Raw genomic sequence first — 19646 nt, 5'->3', positions numbered from 1 at the left:
CAGATAAAGTATGAAATGTTAAATGTCGAATACACAGTCTTGTATAATGTGGATCGATCAAAACAATTAGCAACAATAAGCTGTCGTTTCTAACATTGTACATCTTGGCAGCTTCTCCTGTTTTTGCAGTAGATTGAGTAGATCTCCCTGCCTGTGTTTCGCTGACAGTTTTTCCACGTGGTAAGCGTCGCGGTGTTTTACGGGATCTAAACATTGAGCAACATGGCCGCCTCCATAGAAAGCCTGCTTTCGGAGGTTTCAGGTCTCGAAGACCCAATTGAAGAATTACAAAATTTAAAAACGGCCGTCTTAGCAATACCCTTGAATTTATTGGGTGAGACCGTGTCTGGGCTGCGACTTGAAGTTCTTTTTTCGCTTTTAAATACCAATGACAGGTTTGTATTATTCATGCAAGATACTGCTGAGTCAAGCTAGTCCCGCATAACTGGCTAACACAAGTAGGCTAATATTCATATTTCTCAAAAATATTACCTTTTTTCTTAGCTTCATTTTGTTTATTGGTAAAACAGTACATTTTCATTCAAAAAACTTTATGTATTCTGCTGTGGCCAATTTAGCTAGCTAGCCAGCTAACCGTCAAGCTGAGCGAATTTACAGTGCCATTGCAGTATGGTACCGTTGATTTAATTGTGAGCGATAGGGGTATGTGGAATAACTTGCATAGTAAATACATATGCAGCTATAAGCCAATATAGTATAGCTATTGCACAAATAGTTAGCAGGTAGCAAGCACTGTATGATGTCTTAACTAAAGGCTGTCGAGACACATTCGGACGCGTTAAATGGTTGATAACTCGATAGCTAGTTACACACACGTAAAAACGTTCTTTTAAAGCTGTCATATCACTAGCTAATATTTTAATCTCGTTTTGCACAGGGAGCAAACTGAGCTGTGTGTGGCCATTCTCGGTCGCATTCTCCAAGCGCTAGATCCACTCCACGTGGCCCAGAACTATAGGGCTGAACTTCAGGGGGGACTGAATCATTTTGACGACTCGGTCAAAATCCTGGCAATGACTCAAGTGAGTATTGGACTAACTTCAATTTGTTACTGGTTAAAACCTAAAAGAGCCAAAGTAGCAAACCGTAATCCACGTTCTCACGGAGCTGTACTAGTTATAAATCGACTATATTTTATTTTTTCCTCAGATTGGGAGGATTGTCGAACATTGTGAGGCTGTCACAGAAATTGTCAACAATCAGGACCTGTTGAAGGAGGTTATTCACTGCATAGCACTGGAAAAAATGTCTGTGGCTAAAGAGGTACAGTAGCAATGACCCTTTTCACATGGTCAGTAATTGTAACTGCCTTTGTCATGAATCACACTAGCCACAGTCACTGTCTGTGGTATGAACAACCACACTGTAGCACCTTACATTGTTCTTCATGCTTGATAATTAGGGATACCAATCAAATTTGGTTGTTTTTCTTTATTTCACAGGCAATTCAAGCGCTGGCCAAACTAAGTCATACCAAAGCAGGGTTAGATGCATTATTCCAGAGCAACTTGCTCAAAGACCTGAAAGATGTCATGGCCACAAATGACGTTGTCCGGTACAGAGTGTATGAGGTATAGTGTTTTCATTTTTTAACACAAGGTGATATCCAGCCAATAAAACCACATATCATGGGTATTTGATGAAGTATTCAATGGTAATATCTCTGTTTAATCTGTAGCAATGTACCAGTAATACAAGTTAAAAAAAAGTGGAAGTGATCAAATCATGCATTGCACATTTTCTTTAAAGGAAACTGAGTCTTGGGCTGCCAGTGGGCCAGACTGATTCAATTTCATTTCCCACTCTGGTTGTTAAAGCGTTTATATCTGTCTCCCTGCCTGGCAGCTGGTGGTAGACATCTCCTCTGTCTCGCCTGTCTCCCTTGGTTACTGTGCCAACAGCAACTTCATTTCCCAGCTGCTGGGGGAGCTGACTGGTGACGACGTGCTTGTTAGGTAACGACCGTGCAGTCCACCCACTCGCACAACACACATACACTCAATCTCAGCCAGCACCTCTCCATAACTCTGCACAGAGAAAGACTAAACCTCAGCACAATGGAGAGAAAACAAGCAACTGTGTTCCCTCTGATACACCCCTTCATATTAGTGTGAGTGGACTATGGTGGTGCAACACCCTCATCCTGAGCTATGAGCAAGCCTAATTTACTTGTAGATTATGTTTGATAATGTGTTCGCCTTTTCGTGGTGAGCGTGGGTGGTGTGAATGCTTTTCTGCCTCCCTCAGAGCCACAGCAATTGAGATGGTGACAACACTTGCACACAGTCAACATGGGAGGCAGTACCTGGCTCAGCAAGGCATCATGGACAAGATCTCCAACATGATCGTTGGGGCAGAGTCTGACCCCTTCTCCAGTTTTTACCTGCCTGGTGAGGAGGCTTATGCCAGATTGCACTGACAGACTGAATACACACAGGGAATGACCAGTCATTATTGGGCTGAGGAGAAGGCAAACTGATAACAGCTTACCTGTGGTGCAGTGAACTCTTTCACTTCCCATAATGACACAGGGATGACAGGATGGTCATTGTGGTGTCTTTTTGTGAATGAGAGAAATTTGCTATGTTGGAGCCTCCCTCCGCAACCTCTGGTTTGTTGTAGCTCTGTCTGTTTCTGGTTTTGTCTGTGTCTGACCTTGGTGATCTTTGGTTCTGCCAGGGCTGGTTAAGTTCTTTGGGAACCTGGCTATCATGGACAGCCCTCAGCAGATTTGTGAGTGCTATCCGGCCTTCCTCCAGAAGGTGTTCCACATGGCGATGGAGCAGGATCCTGTGATGATGGGTGTGGCACTAGACACCTTGGGAGTCCTGGGCTCCTCTGTGGAAGGGAAACAAGTCCTGCAGAAGACAGGTTAGGATGCAGTGCTGATAGTGTCGTCCTGAGGGTGATGTGTGTTTAAGATGAAGGGTTAATGGGAGTTGAGACCCATGGCTGTGTGGGATATGAGTCTTGTCATGAGCCTGCAGGGAAAAGCACTTCATGAGAACACATTTTCTGGTAGTAGAATATTGACTTTGATTTTATATTGCATGTTTGCAGTGCTTGTGTTCTAGCGTAAAACAGTTTGTTCACATTGTTAGACCTTACCTTGCTGGTGTTTTGTGCACACAAAGGACCCTATCCGCTCCTCCTAAATTTCAGTTCCAAAAATATGTTGTAAGTTGAGTGACATATGGGAGCAGTGAATCTGAATTAGGAGATGTACTGGCACAGAATAAGGAAGGGCAAGCTTAGCCTTGCAGGTGAGATTGGTGACACATCGCCCCTGCGTCCCTGTTTGTATGTGTCCCCAGGTGAGAAGTTCCAGGGAGTGCTGAAACGGATGAGCCAGTTGGCTAGGAACGCACCAACTGAGCTGAGAGTGCGCTGCCTGGAGGCCATCACCATGCTCCTCACTCTCCCGGTGAGAAAGCCCCCAGCTTTAGATGCCTCACACAAAATTGGCTGGAGTGGTTGGAGCATAGGGGTTGAAGGCAGGACACTGATTGTGCACCCTTGAGACCTGTGGTGCATTACCTTAGTAACCATGAACCTGTGCTACAGAACCATGTAAGACTCTAAGTTACACATGGTAGACACGGTAGTGTTATGCTTTGCACTATACCTGTGAAACAGCCAGTGTGAACTATTCAGTATGCTCCTATCTTCTGCATTTGTGGTGTTGATGTGTTATTCAGAACCTTAGGATATCTGCTGTGTAGAGGAGATGGATATTTTGCAGAGGGTTTGATTTTTGAATTGTGTTTTTCACTTTTACATCGTTATGGCTGACACAGTAAGTGGCAGAATCTTCCAGCCACTGCTGTAGGGAAATGTTGTAAGTTATATATCATCCATTGGTCAGTGAGTAGGTAGAATTTACAGATTTGAAGCCTCATTTTTGCATTTTCAATTTTAAACATTTTAAACATCTCTGAGTATTTAGGCTGCACCCATTCTTCAGGTAATTGATGCTGCTTTCATGTTGGGCAGGAGTCTGTGTAAAATAGATCTGAGGATAAAACAATTGCCCATTGCCCTTATTATTTTTGTGCTTCTGGTACTGTCACAGCTGTGCTGATTGGTACATGGTCATGGAGACTGACACGGGTGTGGTGACTGGTACATTACCATGGTGACTGACACAGCTGTCATGAATGGTACATTACAATGGTGACTGACCCAGCTATTGTGAATGATACATGACCATGGTGACTGACACATCTGTGCTGTGAGCAGGCGGAGCAGCAGACAGAGGACCTCCTGGGCCTCCTGGAGTACTGGTTTGGGTCGCTGTCTAGCCAGCCTATGGAGATGTTTCGCAGCATCAGCACCCAGCCCTTCCCTGAGCTGCACTGTGGGGCCCTACGTGTCTTAACTGTGAGTACTTAACATTCTTTCACCATGCAAACATGACCCTCAGAGCGAGTACCTGTGTGACGTATCTGACATGCAATACATGGGTCACTCTTCACTTGTATGAGTACCTTCATAACTCACATATTGTTACCTAATGAGAGATCTTTTCACAAAAAGCTATCGTCTTCAGAGAGATTGTAACAGCTCCATATTATCCATGCCCACCAGTTTAATTAGGTTGTTTTTATTGGCTGTGGGTATCATGAAAGTGCAATTTATTTAAAGAGTTTCTCATTGGAAATAAGCACTTTTAGCTGAACAGAAACCAATAACAATTGCCATGGGTGTGTTTTCCCTCCTGTTAAAGGCCATTGCTTGCCAACCATGGGGTCAGAAACTGATGGTAGCCACTCCAGGTTTTGTGGAGTTTATCGTTGACCGCTCGACAGGACCAAGCAAAGAGTTGAAAGATGCCAAATTCGAACTGGTTAAGGCCCTCGTCAACTCTGCCTCCACTGCTGAGATCTTCGGGAACCAGCGCTACCTGAGCCTGCGGACTTACATGCGGGAGGGACCGTACTACGTGACCGCCGTGTCAACGGTCACGGTGGAGGGTGCCGAGTGAAGCCTAAGGTCAAGACCCAAAGGATGTGCTTCCCTCACTGTTGTTAAGGAAGGGTTTTTTTGTCAAATACAAGAAGCTCTTAATTTCATTTTTTTCATAACGATGTTCAATGCACTAATGTTTTGTATTCGGTCTGATGTGTGCTTATTAAAGAGGAACCAGACTGAGTGTTAACAAAGGCCCATATTGATTGTGGCAGTTGTCCATTTTTTATTGTGAGATCTTTTTTGATGTGACGAATGGTTTCTTGGTCTGCAGCTCAACTGGATTGCTTAACATTCTGTAAATGTGTATGTCTCCCACACCCTCCACTGAGGATTGTTTATTAAACACTTTCGTCAGAACCTGTGCAGTTACAGAAAGAGCAGCCTGAGCTCTGATGGATACCGTAGGTATACAGTAAGCTGGTGTGCGAAGCACTTACAATATGAGCTGAGAGTTTAGGGTTCAGAGAATATTCAATTGAATACTGTAGCACACATTCATCTGCAGGTGTAGTTTCCCTGTATGTCCACTGTGGAATGAGGGAACATGCTCAGGTGTTCTCTGCATCTTGATCAGAACAGATGAGCCCTTAGCGATCCTGAAGGTAGATGTGCATAAAATGGCCCAAAGGAAAGAGGTGCTTTACAGAGAAATTTCAGTTGGTGGCTAAGCCCTCATCAAGCCTAGTGGATTGGGAATCCCAGTCTGGCATGTCTTGGTTTCAGGTCATTCAGCAGTGCCAAAGACTCTATACTGCTGCTCAGATGTTCCAGGAAGAGTGCTGTCATCTGATCACGGCCTAATCTAAGGGGTTAGGCTGGGGTTGGAGTCTGTGGAACCCATTGGCTGCTCTGTGTGTTGATGCTCGGTTTTCCGATCACCAGGTCGGGCCAGTCTCTCCCAGTCTCAAACCCCACTCCACACAGCTGCTCAGCACAAAACAGTCGGCATTCCCCTTTGCAGTGTGCTCTCTCCTCAACACCACCACGTTAAAACACCAGGCACGGCCACACTTCCACGCTAATAGCACTCTGAGACAACGTGCAAGGCATCATCTTGGCCCATGGGGAGGCTAAACTCACATAGCTCAGGTGTCTGGAACTCTGGATTTATGTTCCATATTCAGTCCTGTCAAGGATTCCAACACAGTTCCACCGCAGTCCTGTTTGCTCAGCAGTGCTGTTTGTGTAGGCTGGTGTCCAGACCAAGGCTCCTGCCAGCACATTTTTTATACCGCAGTCAGGTCTTCCAGCCTTCCTGAGGCCTGCTCTTTAGATTTGTCCTCCTGATCTGACATTTTCAGCTCTGTTGCCTCTGAGATTCCTCATGGAGTTAATCTTGAGATGTCTTATGTTGTAGTAGATGTTGAAGCTAAGAATTGATAAGGAATTCCCTATTGCTATATGCCACAAAATAACACAACAACAGAAACTAATGGATTTCCATATGTAGCCGATCGGAGCATTAAGAGCCTTTTATGTTGACACGATAGCCATTTCCTCCCCTTTGCCCCGGTACAATCTGTTGGCAGGCTTTGGAACCCAGCGGGATCAGGGATAGGTTAATTGGTGGCCACCTGGCGGATATAACGTCACGTCTGTATCGCATATTTTTTGAGACGCTGTCTGTTTGTCTGTGGGCACTGGATTGCTGGCATTTGGACTTTTCTCCTGAATCATTGGTGGGGTTGTGACTAAAACGTGAAGGAGGTAGGCGATAAATCTTTCCGTTTTGCTTTTAATGGGGAGGGTAGGCTGTGGGGTTGTATAGCCATAGTATTGGTTATTGATTCGGTCTACCTCTCTCACAGTATTGTTGGTGGTGTGAGCCTGGCAACGAGGCGAGATTATTTGCTGAGTGGAGCAAACGGAAGGTAATGTTGCCTTTTCTTTTGTTGGTGCCATAGGGCATTCGCCTCTGAGTGTGGCTAATCCTCATGTATATTATGTTTACGTACATCTAGCCACGATGTTGCATGCTAACAACAACTTTCCTGTTACCACTCTCAGGAACTTCCAGGTCGTTGCTCGGCGTTGTACGACGTAGAGGGGGGCACCACTGTTTTTCCCATAGCCGAGTTTTTGTCATATTTGTTTGGTTTTCTTTCGTTTTTTTTTATTTTTTCCTCCATGTTTGTCTCATATTGGCGCACAATAGTTGTTCCTGGTACAGGGCAGGCCTTGAGAGCTAGTATTTATGCCAACGCGGTACTGCTTGCGTAGGAAACACAGCCGTGTGGGATTGCGGTAGCAGTGTATGGTATCGGGCCAGTGCAATACTTTTATTTAATATTTATTTTTCCAGGCGGTGCAATATAATCGGCAATAGCCAGTGGCCATATGGGCAAAGTGCAATCCTTAACTGCGGTATAAGTTGTAGTTCTTCTCTGCTAGCCAGCCACAGTATTATCTTTGTAGTACAATTAGATCACGTGTGTGTGTGCCTGCGTGCGTGTGTGGTGGATTTTGATATTGGTTTGTCACGTTTTTCTTTGTGTGACGATATCTTTTGTTTTGTGTTTGTTTCCCCTTTTTTTTATTCTTTATTTTCTTTATTGATTTTCAGGACTCACTTTGCTGTGTAGTGTGCTCTGTTGGCTGGAGTGGAGAATTGATCTATAAGTTACACCTATACTATTGTTTGAATGCTATCCCTTGGGTGAATTCAAGGTTTTGCTTGCAATTTGCACAGTCCAAATTTTCTGGTCATTTAATGGTATTTGTATTGTATCCTTGTTTGTGATCCATGGTGTCTTATTTATTTAGTGTGTAGCCAGTGACGGACTCATGGTTCCTACTGTTGTGCAATATTCATTGTTATTTAATAACTTTTTATCCGGTGTCATTATTTGCACAATAAGTATGACTAATTTGCCCTGAAGACTGAGCAGATGAAATGTTTATTAGTTACTATCCTGCCTAACTTATTGGGCTTTGCCCGTTGCTGGTAGTGCGCTTTGCCCTGTGAATACGGTGCGTCATTCCTATAGCCCTTTGGTAAAATTGGGTTATTGTGTTCTTGGTCTTGTTTTCTTTATTTTTTATGATTTTGCTAAGCTGCCTGAAATAAATAAGTCTCGATGAAAGTAGTTGTGCTCATCTATTTATATTGGTAAAGAATTTGTTGGGGGACCGAAACCTTGAGTGTTAGGGCTCTCTCTCCCTTATAATTGAGAGTGGCGTAGTCAGTTTCTCTTAGTGCTGTAGGCCACACATAGATTGGACATTGGGTGCAACAAATAACAAGCTGTTTAGTTTGACTCCAGGGGCAGTTGCTTTTCCTTTTGACTTTCTGATGGTTCTCAGCTGGTTCAGATCCTCTTTTAACTTCTGATCTTCACATGGAAGGTGTTCCGGAAGCATTCTTTGTGATCTTTGGGTTGGCTGGTCTTAGAGTTATCAGCTCAGGGGTCCAGTTAGGTCTTGATTATCTTGCTACTGCTACCTGTCTGTGCAGTAGGTTGTTTAGGGTGCCGTTAACGTGTTCCCAGTCTGGATGTCCGGGTCAGTTTCCATGAGCACTTTCTGCTTGGTCTGCTCTCTCTGAATTGCAGAGTATGAAATCCTGGGAGACAGACATGATTATTCTTCACCTACAGGTGAGTATTTTACTGCAGCGGACACTGTTCTTGGCAGATAATGTATTAATAAATCTCAATGGTGGTGTGAACCTTGAAGTCTAACCGTAGAAATGTAATTCACTGACCTATTCCAGTTCCTCCGGCAAGTTCATCTGGTATTTGAACTACCTATCATGCAGTTGGTTTTAATCTTAGGATATACCTTGTCTAAACTGAAAGACATGTCCTTAATATACTGTACATAGAAGACAGCAAATGGCTGAGCCCTTCAGGATATGATTTTGAGTTATGTGCCTTTGCTTGCACTTAGGGCAATGATTTTCACCTTTGTCATGTTTTTTTTTCCTCCTACTTGGAAAAACAGATGTTGCTCTTTAATGATATGCTGCTGCACCTCGAAGAGAAACTAGATTAGTATCAAGTGGCATATTGCAAACGTAGCAGTGTGTCGTTTCTGGGACTACAGTTTAAGTATTTATTATAACATCCTTAATGCTGCCTTACAGTAATGTATTTCTCAGCTGTAATCACAGAGAAGGTGTAGTTTGAGATGTAATGTTTGCTGGATCCACATATAGGTTATTTCAGTGTTGTGACAGATCTGCTTCAGTACTTTCATCTCATCACAGACAGAGGTGGGCAGAGGGGCTTAATGGTGACTCCTCAGTGCATACTGAGGCAGTGATTAGCTGAATTACTGTCAGCTTTCAGCAGCAGTGCCTCTTCCTGACTGGCTGAATGAAGGCCAAAATGCACAATCACGACATTTGATCTGGATTCATGGAAGATTAGAGTCGGTAATGGGCTCGGATCCGAGCTACCGAACCTGACAGGATCTCAAATTTTGTGGAAATGGAGCTCGCACATCAATCTAATACTCCCACAAAGTGGATAATTTTATTTGCATGCAGTCATAATACAGACAATGTTCCAATCTCTGGGGTGTCTTGAATTTTCACAGAACTTGGTGAACTCTGTCAAACAGCCAGTCATGCACACCCACGCAAACAAATTGAGCCATTAACCAAACCTGTCACTCTGTCACCTGTCACAGTGGGTAATATATCCACAAATCTACTGAACTGGCTGGTAATATGTCAGAAGAAGCACCCATGTGATGAGAGGTGGTGTTCCTGTGAGAATTTGCATGATGCTGTGGTAGCTAGCAGAGCTCCACAGGGCTCATTCCACACCTCTGCTCCATTCAAGCCTCAAGAGCAGCAGGCTCTGCTGCTTTCTCATTCTGGCACAACGATGCCAACGATGAACAGTTCCTCGAAATCGGTTCTCCGACAGGGAGCCAGCTTGCCAGGTGTCTTAGGTAAAAAAACAGCTGCTAATTGAGGGGGTGAGTGCAGAACTCTGGCCCTCAAGGACTTGGAATGATTTTTCTCTGTGCTGTCTTTACTTTTCTTGGAAGTGTGTGTCTGTCAGTCTGTCTGACTCTGTGTGTGTGTGTGTGTGTGTGTGTGTGTGTGTGTGTGTGTGTGTGTGTGTGTGTGTGTGTGTGTGTGTGTGTGTGTGTGTGTGTGTGTTTGAGGACCGAGTCTGAATCACACCAGCTTCAATGAGTTGCAGTTAATGAGCCAGAGAAACTGCATCATAGTGCACATTCATTTCAAAGGAGAATTCATTCCCCTCAGTTTCATCTCTAATTAATCTCAGATCAAAAATCTAGAGGATAAAGGCAAAAAGGTTGTTTTCATTAACCTTCTTTGTCACTTCAGCACCAGCTCAGTCTCAGAATCTTCATTTCTATGAAAAAATCCATATCAATCAAGGTCTCTGCTGTAGCAATGTTCCTTGAGGTGGAAATGTGAAAAGTGCAGGCATTCGGTAAAATGGGATTATCCTCTGGCTTTCCCGAAGTAATTACTGAGCAAGTCCTAGCCGCAGCAACTCCATATGTCTGAACCCAAAGCTTCTTCAAAGTGAGGATCAAACTCCTGTGAGATGCCTCCATGGAAAAATTTCTACTTGTAGCTATTTCAAATCCAACATTTCATTTCAATTCTGTAACACATTTACATGACCATGAAAATTGTATTGACATTCAATTTTTTAAAAGAAATTTTCTAGACTAGTGTAATAATAAATTATTATGGCAAAACTGTAACATTAAGCCCTATGAGAATATGTGTGCATGTAAGGGTGTATGTGTATGCATGCTTGCATGTTTGTATGTGTGAATGATTGTATGTCCCTCCACAGATCCACATTTCTCCTTCTAAAATGTAAATACTACTCTACAAACTCAGTGAATTATCACAGGTTTTTATTTGATGCAGTAAGGGGAATATTAATGTATGAAAAATGCCACTGCTTCTGGAGACCCCATGCATAGAATAGTAGCCATATCACCCTGCTACTTTCTCTGGCATGATGGTTGAAGCTAAGCTGGCCTGGGCTTGGGCAGCACTTGGATGGAAGACATGTTTGGAAAACTAGCTTCTGGCTGAAAGTGATAATAATGAAAGTGAGTGATTGTGCCAGTAGGGGCAGTCTTCATTTTGGACCTGAAAATGGCCACTGCCCCATTACAGCGAAGGGGACACTGTGTCGTAGAAGACAGTGCCTTTTGGATGAGATGTTAAACTGAGGTCCTGACTCACTGCGGTCACTAAAGATTTGTATTCATCACACAAAGTTGTTCACCAATGTCCTAATTTCTCTTTCAGGCTTTATCAGTCTGATCATCTAATAATCCCCCAATGTACTAAATAATTCTGATAAACTGATGTGTGGTGAGCATTCCGGAGTATCATCCAGGTGGATGCTACTGTATATATTCACCAACCCATCACTGTAGGTGCTATTTAAATGTAATTCCTTGCATTTATTATCACTGAATATTCCTTAATCATCTTTGTTTATAACCATATTTCTGGTGAGGCCACTAGTCACAGTATATAAAAATCTGTAACACACAAAAGCACCTGTTATACGTAAGCATGCACACTGACAGCTGGTGGCAAAAGGAAAGGTGGCTGCTGGCATTGCTGTCACTGGCATGGTTTAAAATCAGACACACTGGTAAAGAAGCAGACTGACACCATGTTCCCCTCTTCCCCTGCTGCACATGGCCTCCAGTGGGGGTGGGGGGGTGGGGGGGGGGAGTGGTTCAGTACAGATTCATTTCATTTATTTCTGCATTATGCATGGGCACATGTTTCTTGGCAAGCCAGAAGACAGAGCTATGAGTTGTTTAGGTGGCACAGATTTTCATTGCTTTTTACACAGGAATTAAGATGTGGTCTATGGAAAGATGCATGTGAGCCAAAAGTGACAGCATCTGCCCATTTGTGTAGCTTGCTAGTTTTCACTACCATATTACAGCAGATTGCTTTCATCCACCTATCTTATTCAAGCATGACCTTAGATATGGCATGGCATTTCACTCGCATTTACAGTCATTTACAGTTCCGTGACAAGAACAAATGCACCGTACACGGTTAGCGCACATTTTTTTTTCCTGGCAGTGTAGACAGCCACCATGTACTGTACTTAGCAGACGTATCTGTTGAACATGTGATCTTTTACAAGATGACATGGTTTCAGTGCACAATTCATAAAAGGGTGCACTTTCAGTCAAGTCACATTAAACTTCTATGAATATTTGCTTTCTAGTTTCCAAATGACTGTATGTGTCGTCTGTTCTTGTCTCCTATAATTTTCTTTTGGACTTGTCTTAGACCTCTGGAGTCATGCTGTCTTATTGACTGACGGGGGATGTATAGCCAGTGTTCCTTTGTCACCTGTGACTGATTGCATGTGTCCGTAGCACACATAAAAAGAAAAACTCACCTATTCTGTAACTCCAGCCTCTGATTTGAAGAAACATACTTTCCAGCACTGTAGGGGTGGTACTGTAGTACTCTGTCATGGTTTAGGAGCTAGATTCATAGGCCGGTTTCTGGTTCACACCTCAGGCAGAACCACTACTACTACCACTAGTAATACCACCACCCTTTAGTAAGGCAGGTAACTCGAAATTCTGCAATGCTGAAAGTTTGGCACATGTTTGTTTCTTTTCTGCAAGAGCTCATATACATATTATACATGCTCTTGACTCAGGATCAGAAACAGTCCCAGATCCCCCCAAAAAGTGAAAGATGAGACATTTTCCACTCCTACAGCAAACTCTTCAACAAAAAGCTTACAATTTGCTCAAGCTTCTTTCTTCTGTTTCCTTTTTCTTCATTGAGGGGATCGTGTGTCCCGAGGCTTCGCACCGAGACAGTGGTTTATGAGTAACCAGGACGTGCAGCCAGCTTCAAAGACCAGCAAGAGAGCTGCGCAAAGCCAGCACCTCAGAGGTCTAACATTTCCCAGCAGGCCAAGCACAACGCTCAGGCCCTCCATCCATTAATTATTTATAGCGGTGTTGGAGGAAAATGTCCAGGTAATGAAATGTGATTTATACCTCTGGAAACATTTCTGCTGCTCTGCAGAACTGTGTGGAAATGTGCTGTGGGTAGAGTTTTGAGCACCCCCAGAAAGAGGTGGAGTAGGGTAACCTTTGAATGGCCCACCTAAGTGCAGAGATTGTTTGGTTTTAAAGGATAAATTCTTGTGAATATAATGTAATGATGTTGGAGGGATTAGGGGAGTGACATGAATAATTGATAAAACAGAACTATTTACACTGTAAATGCTTTCTTGGCTGCAAATGGCAGAAGCCTGTAGGAACAGTGGTGTGCTTCACTGGCTCACTTGCTCACCAAGTGGCTCCTGCAGTTTTTACAACTAGAGCCCAGCAAAACAGTCATATCTAAATTAAATTTCAGTTTTGGATAAATGCAAAAGTCAAAATGATTCACATATACCCCTGTGCAGATTGTTTTGTGTTTTATTTAAGTCCTCCACCCCAATGTAAAAAAACTGTTTTCAGTGTTTGATTTCTTATGGCCTTTTTAATGTTATTTCTCAAGCTGTCAGTTTCAGCCCTTCTGATTATTTCAGATTTTTGTTGTCTTTATTAAAATTATAGATATAGGAGATCAAGAGAGACCAAATACCATTCTGCAGTGCATTTGCTTTGAGGACAATTTTAAGAAACATTTATCAATCTTGTAGGATCCAAGGGGTTAAGCAGTGACATGAGCACTGTGAGTGCCACAGAGATCTCTCAGATGTCACAGGTGACACGGTGTAGCAATTTTATATCCCAGGTTTGGATTCTAATGGGCCCGACAGTGTTGCAGTTCACTTCACTCACTGAAATAAGATCCCCAGGCACTGTATCGGCTTTCTGTGGACTTACACGACCAGTCTGAGAAAAGGGATAAGTAAGTCACCTGAACACTCATATGAACACATCAGCTTATCAGTTGGTGCACAATTAGAATGGAGTTGCATGATATTAGGCTGTTGTACTTTCTTACATTACATTACATGATTGGCATTTAGAAGATGCTCATATTCAGAGCGACTTACATCGGTTATAATTGTTTTGCTTTTCCAAAATGTTATCTATATATCTGGGATTATTTCCCAGTGCTTCCATTACTTTCATCTGTGCCATCATCTCTCATTTTCCTTCCAGCCCCCCTTACTTGTTATCTCACACCCCCAGCTCACCTGGCAGTGCCCCAGTGCAGCCCCATGTCCCAGTCCAGGAGAGAGTGATTCGATTGGCCATGCATTCTGAGCTGGGCACAGAGGGAGCATTCCTCACTTGCTCCCCAGTTCTCCTGAACTTATTTACTGCAGTATTTACGGTATACTAAATACTACGGTATTTAGCGGTTCCCTTGGTGACCCATCTGCTCCATTCAGCCGTGCCGCAGTGGTACACCCTGCCACGCCGCTGCCTCCCGAAGTTTTGTCCAGCAGGATTGTCTGCGGTTGCTGCTGATGCTTAACTTCAGCTCTGTCACTGAACCGAGGAAGGTGAAGAACTATCACTGTCACTTTTCCCAACGCTGAATTACATAAAGACCTTTTCAGTCACCTTGAAGGAGCCTGTCTTTTACACCCTGAATGTCAATGTTCATTATTCAGCTTCACTGTATAATGTATAATGTTGATTTAATCTCTGACTCATTCAGTGTATTAAGTCATTTTTAGAAGAGATCTTGCCAGAATAATTGAATATATCCAGGCATTTTTATCTAGCCAGTACCCAAACAATATACTGGCTGCAAATAGTTTGTTGAAATTAATATCACTTGTTCGGTTCAATGACAGTGTCCACTATCCTTTGTAGGGACACTCTTCTCTCTGGACTAAGTGGATAAAAAGTCCAGTGCAGTGATGGGAAGGTTGTGCTGTATGTGTGCATTCAGGTGAGATATTAAACTGAGATTATCATTCACTGAGGTTACTCACCTGTTTTAATGAATAGGGGAGTTGACTGGTATTACCTGACTCCCTCAGTTTGGCTGTGTAACCATACCCTTGTTTTATTGGTTAAGAAATCCTAGCCTGTGGAGCTTAGATAATATGTACTGAACATTCCTGTGCAAGATTGCTGCTGAGCATCCCTCGGGAAGGTGCTAAACATTAGTGATGGTTAAGGTGACTCTAAATAGCTTTGAGATCCTTGAAAACCACTCTAAAAATGCATAATATTATTATGAGAATGGTATTTTCACAGCCTCAGTTTAAGCTTAAAGAGCTGGCCTCCTCCATTTCCTGAGGTCAGGTTGACCTTGGCGTCGGCCCTACATTTGTCATAAATACAGACATATTTACCCAGACATCAATAATACCTGTGCCAAAGAAGCCATCTCCATCCAGCTTCAATGACTACCGCCCTGTTGCACTGACGCCCATCTTAATGAAGTGCTTCGAACGGCTAGTCATGCAGCACATCAAATCCATCCTCCCTCCCTCCCTGGACCCATTCCAGTTTGCATATCGAGCCAACCGGTCGACAGACGACGCGATCTCCACTGCTATACACTCAGCCCTCACCCATCTGGAAAAGAAGGACTCATATGTGAGAATGCTGTTCATAGACTTCAGCTCAGCATTCAACACAATCATCCCCATGCAGTTAATTCAGAAACTGGATCATCTGGGCCTTAACACTTCCCTATGCAACTGGTTACTGGACTTCCTCACTGGAAGACCACAGGCAGTTCGGGTTGGCAACCACACATCCAGCAACATCATACTGAACACTGGAGCCCCTCAGGGATGTGTGCTTAGCCCCCTTCTCTTCACACTGCTGACCCATGACTGCACACCAAAGTACAGCTCCAACATCTTCATCAAATTTGCGGATGACACAACTGTGGTGGGCCTCATCACCAACAAAGACGAGGCTAACTACAGGACAGAGGTGAGCCAACTTGCCAAGTGGTGCGGTGACAACAATCTCTCCCTGAATGTGATGAAAACAAAGGAGATGGTCGTCGATTTCAGGAGAGAGCACACCCAGCATCGTCCTTTGACCATCAATGGTGCAGCTGTGGAGAGGGTGAGTAGCACCAAGTTTCTGGGTGTGCACATAACAGAAGACCTCTCCTGGTCAAACAACACCACATCACTGGCCAAGAAAGCTCAGCAACGCCTCTACTTCCTCCGCAAACTGAGGAGAGCCAGAGCCCCAGTTCCCATCATGTGCTCCTTCTACCGAGGCACCATTGAGAGCATCCTTACCAACTGCATCACTGTGTGGTTTGGGAGCTGCACCACCGCCAACAGGAGAACCCTGCAGCGCATAGTGGATGCAGCAGAAAAGATCTCTGGTGCCTCACTCCCCTCCCCCCTGGACATCTACGACAAACGCCTAGCGCGTAAAGCACAGAGCATTGCTGCCGACCCCACTCATCCTTCGCACACGGGGAGGAGATTCAGAAGCCTCCAGGCCCGTACCTCAAGGTTGAGGGACAGCTTCATCCACCAGGCTGTTAGGAAGTTGAACTCTCTTCCCTCCCTCAGCCATCTGCTCCAACACAGGACTGAGCTTTGAACCCCCCCCCCCCATACTGAAGCCTGGACTATTCTCCACCCATCCTTACTCCCAACATTAATCATCACACACACACTCACACAGATTTGCACAGTCACTTTACTTATATAAACAGTCTACATCGTATTCCTGTGGAATATGTAGTTATATTTATATTTTTTATATTTATTCTTCATATTTATAAACCTACAATGTGCCTGGATGCCCTTGCTGTAAATATGTGTCATTTGTAGCAATTCTTGTTCTTGTCCCTCCGTATGTCCTGTGCATATTGGAGAATTGACAATAAAGTTGACTTTGACTTTGACTTTTGATAAGGAGCAGCTTAACATAGATTCCAGCCATCACTGTGGATGCTGTGAGAAGCTATGATAGACTGCTTTTGGAGGAGAGATGTAGTATAAATGAAACATGTTTGGTAATTTCCCAATAAGAATCCATGAAAGCATTTAGCATAGTGAAAATTTACTGTATTAGCAGGATTGAGCTGAGTGCATCGTTATTTTTCTCTGTACAAAAAGAAAGAACAATCATGATGATGATGATGATTATTATTACTATTATTTCTAACATATAACTTTAAATAATTATCACATGTTAATTTTTCTCATTACTCTTGATTCCCTTAGAGCCACTTGGCCTGATTAGTCCTGTCTTAGGTTTCTGGTCTGTAGAGTTCATGTACCTCATCATTAACTCGAGTACTTAGATCACTCCAGTTTTCCAGGCACCACTAGAGGGCACAAATAACACTTCTGTGGAACAGAAATCACAGACTATAAGATTTGTTTTGATTTCCTGATGTCTCTGTCTCGCCATCACTTTGAGCGTTTTTTTCTCATTCGTGTCTGTAGTGCAATGCAATCTGTTCTCGCTGTCAGGAACAGTAAATCATACCACTGCTCCCCAAGGTGCGTGCCATTCACACAGACTGGCAGGAATGCCAATCGTGATGCATAGGATTCAGAGCTGCATTAATGTGTTCTGCCAGCACAGTTCCCACATTCCCAATAATGTGCTCAGACTCCTCTACCACACACATAGGAAAATTGATTTCGCGCAAGTAGTATCGATTCAGTGGGTGTCAATGATCTCCCTTCATGTGGAACTGTTGGAGAAACCTGTTGTTCTTTCCTCAGTGGTGTAAAATGACATGTGAGTACAGCAGAACATGCCTGTGACCCGATGCTTAAAATGACAGATGTCACAGTGTGATAAATGATAATGTTTTAATGGAACAAGACATTCTGGAGTTTCATCAGCAGCTAAACATAGACTCTGAAACTATTACAATGATCTGTTCTATTGCTGTTGCTTGTTTTTCCCCAGTAATCAACTTAACTCCGTATTCCTTTTATGGCAAACTCTGACAAACTCCGACCACATTGCCACATTGAAATGCAACAGAGAGATTCTTTAAAGGCTACCTCTGAGTTTCATCACCAGCGGTTCACTAAACCCTACTCACTCTTTACCTGCCCGTGGGACAGTCATGCCCCTAGCCATGGGAGTCGGCGTCATTGATGGAGCCCGTGCTGAAGAAGGAGAACTTGTCCAGGTACGTGAGGGCCTTGCAGGCCACCAGGCCGTAGTAGGTCTCCAGCAGGGTGCAGCTGCTCCCCTCCCGCAGGTCCTGCCAGATGGAGGGCAGCTGGTCCTCCCCCACGTCGGCTGAGCTGAAGATGAAGCGGTAGCAGCAGGTGTTGTAGCGGATGTGGCGGCCCCCAGAGAAGCGGGCACTGTGGGTGGGCACCACGCCTGCCTTGCGGGCACAGAGCCCCGTGAAGACATCATAGGGCAGTGGGGCAAGCAACTCCACGGATGCCACGTACACCTTCCGCGCCACGTCCTGGGAGAGCACGAAGGCCGAGCCCATGCAGTAGTCTGGGAGGTACTTGTCGGGGTACTGGCTGGAGGACAGGAAGTGAGGGCTGCTGGGGTCCCTGTTGGGCGCCTCCTGGTGCACCACCCGGCCAAGGTACAGGTCCTCCGGGTGGCGCCGGAGTGTGAGCAGGTACTCTCCGAGAGCCAAAGTGTTCACAAACGCCGTCTCATTAGCCTGTAGGATGAACCGTGCGAAAGGGCAGTATGTCACCACCCACTGCATGGCCAAGATGGTCTTTGGGGTCAGGTTGGCGGGTGACTCAATGGTGTGCCCCTGGATGATATCACCATGGAGCTCAGCTTCCCTCAGAACAGCAGTCTGGATACTGAGGGAGCGGGGGGAGCCCAGCACGAACAGCGTCTGGATGGCAAAGCCCTGCACACGAGTGCGGTTGGCCCATGTGCTGCGGACGAGCTCCCGGCGGGTGGTGTGCTCGGGGGCGCTGAAGATGAGCACAAGCAGGAAGACGTCCTGGCCGGAGCAGGCCTCAGCACTGCTGATACTGTAATGCCGGGAGATGTTGGCCCTTGCCATGGTCAGGTCCAGCTTTCGCGCCCTCTCCCTGACTTCCAGCACCTTCACATCCGTGTAGGTCCCCGGGAAAGGCTGCAGGAGGTACTCTTCCACGAAGTCCGCACCAAAGAGCAGGGCATGGAACAACAGCACATTGAAGAGCAGAAAGCACCACTGGTGTGTGCGCAGCTTACAGAATGACAGCTGAAAGAAAGATTCGAATGAGAACCTGCAATTTGTTTCATACATACAAGTGTATGAAACAAATTTTATACACATGATGCTTTTCTACGAGTGTACAGAGGAATTGTTAGAAAGAGGAGAATACTCGATAACACCTAACTATTGAAATAGACTCGGTTATACTCTGCAAATACAACCCATAAAGAACACATAGAAGCTTCTCAATTAAACACCATAGTTACCGTCCTATGTTATTGGAAAGTGAATTATGCAGTGCTTACCTGCATGACGTCTCATATAATGGGCTTCTGTGGTGCTTTTCTTTTCCAAAAGCTGTTTACACACAGCAGTGCTGCTGATCAAACCAGCCTGAAGCTACCTGCATAAGGTGGAACAATGATTGTGTGTTATTGCTGTAGCTGGCCTCAGTTTCCCTGTCACCAGATACAGGCCTGGTAATGTTATCCCTTTCCCTCGGTTCAGATGGCAAAAGACAATGAGAATAGCCTACCACATTAATATATTGATGGGCTCCACAAGTGTTAATATGGAAATGCTAGACTTGGTCCCAGAC

General features: G+C 44.4%; 3 protein-coding genes across 4 annotated transcripts in view; 2 read left to right on the top strand and 1 right to left on the bottom strand.

The window, feature by feature from the left end:
• Positions 1–221: 221 nt before the first annotated feature.
• psmd5 (proteasome 26S subunit, non-ATPase 5) lies at positions 222–5220 on the top strand. The gene is made up of 10 exons (XM_036529602.1): positions 222–395; positions 899–1043; positions 1171–1284; positions 1464–1592; positions 1867–1976; positions 2269–2411; positions 2701–2892; positions 3336–3445; positions 4261–4401; positions 4748–5220. The coding sequence occupies exons 1-10, from the start codon at positions 223–225 to the stop codon at positions 5003–5005; spliced, it is 1515 nt and encodes a 504-aa protein (XP_036385495.1). The 5' UTR covers position 222; the 3' UTR covers positions 5006–5220.
• A 1405-nt stretch (positions 5221–6625) lies between these two features.
• Positions 6626–19646, top strand: part of LOC118777357 (kelch-like protein diablo) — a 48855-nt gene continuing 35834 nt past the window's right edge. For both annotated transcript variants that reach the window (XM_036528184.1, XM_036528183.1), the window contains exons 1-2: positions 6626–6699; positions 6801–6863. The gene's annotated coding sequence lies outside the window, so the exon portion shown is untranslated. The remainder of the gene's footprint in view (positions 6700–6800; positions 6864–19646) is intronic.
• Positions 17990–19359, bottom strand: LOC118777594 (putative UDP-GlcNAc:betaGal beta-1,3-N-acetylglucosaminyltransferase LOC100288842). Its single transcript, XM_036528691.1, has 2 exons — positions 19354–19359; positions 17990–19093 (listed from the first exon to the last, which is right to left on the bottom strand). Exons 1-2 carry the CDS (start codon positions 19357–19359, stop codon positions 17990–17992), a joined length of 1110 nt encoding a protein of 369 aa, XP_036384584.1.

Source organism: Megalops cyprinoides, chromosome 5 (genome assembly GCF_013368585.1).
Source record: "Megalops cyprinoides isolate fMegCyp1 chromosome 5, fMegCyp1.pri, whole genome shotgun sequence".
NCBI classification, from domain to species: Eukaryota; Metazoa; Chordata; class Actinopteri; order Elopiformes; family Megalopidae; genus Megalops; species Megalops cyprinoides.
Note: the sequence above shows the minus strand (reverse complement) of the source record. Positions and strands in the feature narration are given on the sequence as shown.